Source organism: Nelumbo lutea, chromosome 5 (genome assembly GCF_056320005.1).
Source record: "Nelumbo lutea isolate HS-2025 chromosome 5, American lotus-T2T, whole genome shotgun sequence".
In the NCBI taxonomy this organism is placed as follows: Eukaryota; Viridiplantae; Streptophyta; class Magnoliopsida; order Proteales; family Nelumbonaceae; genus Nelumbo; species Nelumbo lutea.
Window position 1 is genome coordinate 10,384,864 of NC_142688.1, and position 6,793 is coordinate 10,391,656.

Sequence of the window (6,793 nt, forward strand, 5' to 3'; positions counted from 1 at the left end):
ACTGTTAATTATTTCTGATGGATGAAGGGACTATTGTAAGCTTAGATTCAGAGCTAAAGACTGAAACTAGAAGCTATGTTGGGATCTAAATCCCCAAGTAGTGATTACTCTGCAACAAAGGACACAGACGGAGACCGACAAAGGAGATGCAGAGACTGAAAATGGAGATGGAGTAGTGATTTGCTTCCTATAATCCTAAGATTTTTCATCAGTTGGGTTTTATTTTGTAAATTAAAAAAATAATAATAATAGAGGGCAAATTTGATATTTTGCTTTATCCATCACCACTTAACAACCACGTCAATTGTCAGAAATGATAGAAATGCTTTTAAGACAATAGAGTTAGTCAATTATCTAAAAGATAAGGGTAATTTAAGATATTTGTCCAAATATGTTTATATAATTTTATTACAACTTATATGTATTAATTAGCGAAAGTACCATTTACAACATAGGAGGCTATCCGACCAAAGTTATCATCAAATGCGAGTATTTGGAATGTTAATTATACATGATTAGTATTAAACTGAGAATTATGAAAGCAAGAAGATCATTAAGTGGGTAATGGTTGGGAAAAAACTTGGTCATTAATGTCATTTGTATGATATGACTTATGAGAGAAAGTAAGGTGGGGGGGAGTAGGAATGAGAGACAGCAAAAACAAAGTTCGCCCACTCTCGTTGGCGCACTTATTCGTGATAATGTCGTTGTCCAATGTGAAAAGTAGAAACGCCGCAACTTAAAAAAAAATGGGAACAAAGCGAGCTAGTGGTGATTCAATAAGCAAAAGCGTGCTCATCACCATTATTCTTTATCTTTGAAACTTTGAGCCATTGAGTTTCATTTAATTCCGGATAGTGCTGCTTAGCGGTTAGCTATCAGTATCAGTATCAGGAGCTGATCCCATCCACTGCTGGATCCCAATTCCCAAATAGGAATGCACCTCACCTCTTTGAATATAATGAGTGAGTAGAGACAGTTACAGAGCCAGAGAGAGTTCAACAAGTTCATGCTTATTCACGGCCTCTCAGCTCAGCAAGTAGCTGGCAGAGCAACAACAACGAATGAATTAGAAGACTGATCATCACAAGTGTTAAACAAACGCCCATCAAAACTCTATTGATGAAAACCAGATCGAATTACTATTATGATGCTTCTTCCTCGTCCAGTACTTAAATGATTGGACCTCAAGATCAAGGTGGGTGTATCAGTATTTTCATCCATCACCCGTACGTCTATTTGTAACTTTTTTCTTCCAATTAATCCCATTTTTCTATCCCCATTGGGTACTCATGACTTGTACTCGTCTTTACAAGGGGGAAAAGAAAGCAAAGAACATCCAAACAAATATGAGTACCATTCCTTTCCCCGTCAAATCTCTAGTTCTCACCTTCATCATCCTCACTCTCCTTCCCTTTTTCCTACACGCATTGGGGGACGCTGCAGTCTACAAAATAACCAGTAGAGAAGCTCTTGAAATCAACGCAGGTCATAGCGGCATCAGCGGAAAAGCAGCAGCAAGTGATCATCCACTTGGTGAAGTCTGCAATTGTTCGCCATCTCCTGCACCAGACCTAGTATTCGAAAACCAAAGGCTCGCTTTGGTGTACCCCATAATCCAAAGCTTCAAGAACATTATCACCTCCGACCCCTTGGGAATCACCAGTACCTGGGTAGGCTCCGACATATGCAACTACAGGGGCTTCTACTGCGACAACCCACCTGACGATCCGAGCGTCAGGGCTCTTGCCGGCATTGATTTCAACGGCTACCAACTTGCCGCACCTACCCTCGACGGCTTCATCGATCTGCTCCCTGATCTCGCCATCTTCCATGCCAACACCAACAACTTTACCGGCATCATCTCCCCGAAGATCGCCCAACTCCGCTACTTGTACGAGCTCGACATAAGTAACAACTTGTTCTCGGGTCAGTTCCCGACGGCGGTGCTGGGCATGAACGGACTTTCCTTCTTGGATATTCGTTTTAATTCCTTCAGCGGGTCAGTGCCAGCCCAGATATTCACGCAACCTCTTGACGTTCTCTTCATAAACAACAACAACTTCATGCAGACACTCCCAAATAACCTGGGAAATACCCCGGTACGCTATCTAACGTTTGCAAACAATAACTTCGTGGGTTCTGTTCCGCGTAGCATCGGCAACGCTTCTGCGACCTTAGTGGAGGTGCTCTTCTTGAACAACAAGCTATCGGGTTGCCTCCCTTACGAGATCGGGCTGTTGACATCGGCGACGGTGTTTGACGTTGGGAACAACTTTCTCACAGGTCCTATCCCCTGCTCGTTTGCGTGTTTAGAGAAGATGGAGCTGCTAAACTTGGCGGGTAACCAGTTTTACGGCAAGATACCGGAGGAGGTGTGCGGTCTGGGAAACCTGGCAAACTTGTCCTTGTCCGATAATTATTTTAGATACTTGGGCCCAACCTGTAGAAGTTTGATCAAGAGAGGAGTGCTCGATGTGAGTAACAACTGCATTCACGGCCTTCCCAACCAGAGACCAGCAGCTGAGTGCTGGGACTTCTACTACTTCCATCTCAAGCACTGCCCCAGCTCCCTCCCGTGGTATAATGCTAGCGTCGTTCCTTGCAACATCAATCACTCTTCTCTTCATTCCTTGCCGCCTTCGAAGACCGCAGTGTCTTCTACTTCGCCTTCTTACTCCGCACTGGTAAGTCATCGTCGACCGCCGCCGTTGCCATAACTACTAATTTACATTAATTTCTTGATTATTATTAAGAATTGTACGTAAGGAAAGGATATATGAACCCAAGAAAGAAAAAGGTTGTCCTGCGCTCTCAAATAAGAATAATTACTACCAGTCTCTCTAATGTCTAATCCAAGGAGAGACTTACTTGTCAATTATATTTAACATGTTTTAATTTCTCCAGTGTCTGTATATCTGTAATAATAAGAAATCTACGAAATGAATGGTTCCGATCATCGTTCATTGTGGATCAGAACTCAAAATGGTGAACGTTCAGTGGAGTTATGTTGTGTCAAAATCTGTGTAGCTACTAATTGATTACTACACAAATCCAGATATAACCATTGGCCATTCAATCAGTAGCCTTAAGTTGTACGTAGTTGTTGCATTACCCAGCAGTACAAAGAACCAACAGTCTGAATCTTAGGCGATTCAATATCAAAACTATAAGTGGAATGGTGAGTGCCAACATTCGTGATTGGATGTTAGTGGGCGTATAACTTTTGTTCCCGTTTCAAAGCATTGAGAGAGAGAGAGAGAGAGAGAGAGGAGCTTTGCCAAAATATATGTAAGTTCTGTATTGAAATTAATTACATCTCGCGGCAAAGTATCAACTCGATCGTTTACATTACATATGGTATTTTGATATTTTCCACTCCGCTTAAATGACAATGGAGAACACCGGGAGAATCAACTAATTCTCCAGATTTTACACCTTATTTTAATTCTAAGTCGATACAACAACGAAACCTATAAAAAAAAGCAGCATTAATCAGCTCATCCTTCTCCATCTTGTATTTCTGCCAAATCAATAACACAGCCTAGAAATATCCAAAGATTTCGGCAATGAGTGATAAGCAATGATCAGCCGCAAACACTAGATGTGGATTGTTGGGGCAATTAAAGCCAACTTCATAGTCGAGATGGTGGAATTATTTGATGAAGAAAAAAGAAAAGATTAAGAAGGACGGATAGGATATTTTGGTGTTCCAATTTCTAAAACCCATGGAAGCCAGGTGCATTCTAATTAATTAAGATGGAGCAAGAGATAGGAATATATAATTGAAAGAAGTACAAGAGGAGATCCATTAATTCGTCCTGTATGCATGACCTAATGTGGAAAAGGAGCTGACAATTGAGTCAGTCTGCACTGCAAGCACAGAAAGGGTATAATTCTATGATGATGGAGTAAGATTTTCAAAGGCAGCCCGGCTTCAATCTCATCAGGTTGGTTGAATTGAATCCAGAATCACACCAAGCGCAAGCAGATAATAAGTTTAAAAGCAATGGTATTGCTGCTGACACAAGTGGCAATAATAACGAGATTAATATGAGTAGAAGAAATTAATGTTCCAAGACAGGATGGAGAATGAGCATGAGGAGACCAAAACAATATTGGGTTATGATGGACCACCACCGGTCTGGACTCTGGATGGGGTATTTACTTTATTTATTTTGGGGTCATCGCAGCCACAGCCCTTCTGGGTGATTTTACGGGTAATATAATATAATTAAGGGAAAATTCTCGGTAGTTACCCTATACTTTATGTCGATTACCAATTTAGTACCCAAAGTTTCATTTTGCAATAATCTAATACCCATCGTTAATCAGTTATTAAGTGGCATGCAAAAAGACAAAAATGTCCTTTGATCTACCATTTTCCCCGCCTTCAGTTGCAGAGGCTTGTTCTCTCTAATAACAAATTCTTTGTCAAGATTCTCGATTGAATTTGGCCCAATCTTGATAACTCAGTTGAATTCGATTTGTCGTCAAACGAATTCAATAGATCGATCCCAGCTGATCTTGACGATTTAAAATCACTTTCCGAGACTCTAAACCTCTCCTTCAATCATTTCTCCGGAGAGATCCTAAGATCACTTGGCAGATTGTCGGTGACATTAAGCTTCAAGCATAACAACCTCAGCGGACAAATCCCTCAAACAGTTAATAAGATCACTTGGCAGACTAACGATGACGGTATCTGATACCAATTCAAAAAAAGGGCTAAAACCAGGTTTGATAAATATTAATCGTCATTGCAGACGCTGCCGGAGTTGTCCTCATCTCTCGTCTCTCATCTTCTCCCTCACTTTCTCTCTCCATCCACTCCGTCGATGATGTGGATCAAAAAGTGATGGCCAATATCACCGTCTCCTCATCCTCCATCGCTCTCGTCATCGTTGTTGTCCCCCCCTCAACTTACACCAATAGCACCAGATCTCACCTCTTCCACACCCCAACCACCACCACCTTCCCTTGTACCATCTTCAGAACCAAAATGGTCATTGCACCCCCACTTCGATATCTTCCCTTGCAGAAGACAACCGCCACCACTTCCGTCCACCCTCCGATTTAGCACCCAGCCCACCCCTCCGTCGACCCATGCAAGAGGATCGACAACGCTCCGATCTGCAGTTCACCATGACTAAAGGAACCAACGGCTGGATTTGCTCAAGCACCGAGATAGATGAATCCCACCACTCATCTCATCAACTCGATTGCATGCACAGCAGTCCTACTTCTACCCAAGTGAAGACTGAAGATTAGTCAAATCATGATTTCTCCGTTTTTCCATTTTTCTCATTCGTTATTTTGTTCAAAAACTGCACCTGCTTTCCGATGTCACCGGTGATCTAAACCGGCCCCCTTTTTAACCGGTACTCACCTCGGCGCACATTAGCTGATTCTCCCCTCGTTCTTTTATTTCCTTTTTCTTTTGTCTTGGTGCAACGATTTTATTGTGCACTCAGACCCCATTTTTTTTGGCTCCTCTTGGAGGACTCCCAAAGCCAGAGAAGAAGAAAAGTTGGTGACGACAAGAGATTTGCTGCTGCGACTAATCGGAGGTAATAAGTCAAAACGTCTTCTTGAGAAAGAAGATGATGAACAGTGTATTTGGGTTCTGTTTTATTTTATCATCAACAAAATAGAAGGGTAATTTTTACATTTTCAAAAGTCTCAAATCGCACATGAGGGCACGTGATATACATAACTGATGGTCTGTTAACCGTATATATTAGGTTGTCACAAAATGAAAATAAAGATACTAGATTATCACGTTTTTTAAGTTTGGATATTAAATCAACATTTGGCCTAAAGTACAGAATACCTATTGGGAATTTTCTCTATAATTAACAATAAAAAATTCACCTTTTTCTTAGGGAAAAGAAAAGGAAGATTCCAATACCTATTGGGAATGCGCTTGTATTTGATATTTGTGAAATTGAAAAAGCACCCTTGTCATCGAAATTGGTATTGAAACTGAAACAGCACCACAATGTCTCAACTGTCAACTGCACTAAAAATATTATTTTGTTATTGGGATTTGGTTATAATCAAGGAATGTGCAAATGTACAATATATGTCTGTGCTAGTGCTAGCAGCTGTTGAGTGCGCTTGCTTTTCGCCATTAAGAGTGGAGCTAAATTAGACCACCGCAATGAAGCAGCTTTTGGCTCCAGAGGTGCCCCACTCCAGAAGCCATACCAAATTGAAAGCATAAAACCATGTCAATGTCATGGAGTTTCTACTTTCTAGCTAGGCTTGATGACAACATGTCTTAAGGCTCTATACTGTAGCCAAGATCTTCTCATTCACTACTGTGAACGATAACCAGAATATTCCGACGCAACGGTGCTGTATTCTACACTTAAGTAATCCGTACCTGCTTCCCCTTTTGATCATTGACCCTGTATTTGGCCTTGAATGTCTCCACGACGTGGGGTTTTGTCTATCTCGATTAAAGAAAGAAAAATCATAATGCGCCCAATGTGGCTGCGATTAACTCTGTTTTTTTTTAACTCTTTTTAATTTTGGGTGTTCGTTGGTTTTGTTTTTTTTTTCTTTTTTTTTTAATACAAGAACAACTGCCACATCAGTAAAAATGTGTTGTTTTTGTTGTTATGCCACTTATTTTTATTTAAAAAAAATAAAACATTCACATTGAATCATTGACGAAAACCCCTTTGTTATTTGTTTGATTCCGCTGAATTATTATTTTTTTTCCATTTGCTGCATATAAAATAGTTAGACCCTCAACTGCGGAAATAATCTCTTCAGATAAAACAGT

At 40.7% G+C, this 6,793-nt stretch overlaps 1 protein-coding gene across 1 annotated transcript; it reads left to right on the forward strand.

Annotated features, from left to right (window-relative positions):
- Window positions 1–788: 788 nt before the first annotated feature.
- Window positions 789–2,986, forward strand: LOC148850277 (uncharacterized protein At4g06744-like). The gene has a single exon (XM_088943323.1). It carries the CDS (start codon window positions 1,293–1,295, stop codon window positions 2,718–2,720), a length of 1,428 nt encoding a protein of 475 aa, XP_088799449.1. The 5' UTR covers window positions 789–1,292; the 3' UTR covers window positions 2,721–2,986.
- The last annotated feature ends 3,807 nt before the right edge of the window (window positions 2,987–6,793 follow it).

What these genes read in the sequence shown, in the direction of transcription:
- LOC148850277 (XM_088943323.1), top strand. Translation starts at nt 1,293, where the DNA reads ATGACTTGTACTCGTCTTTACAAGGGGGAAAAGAAAGCAAAGAACATC.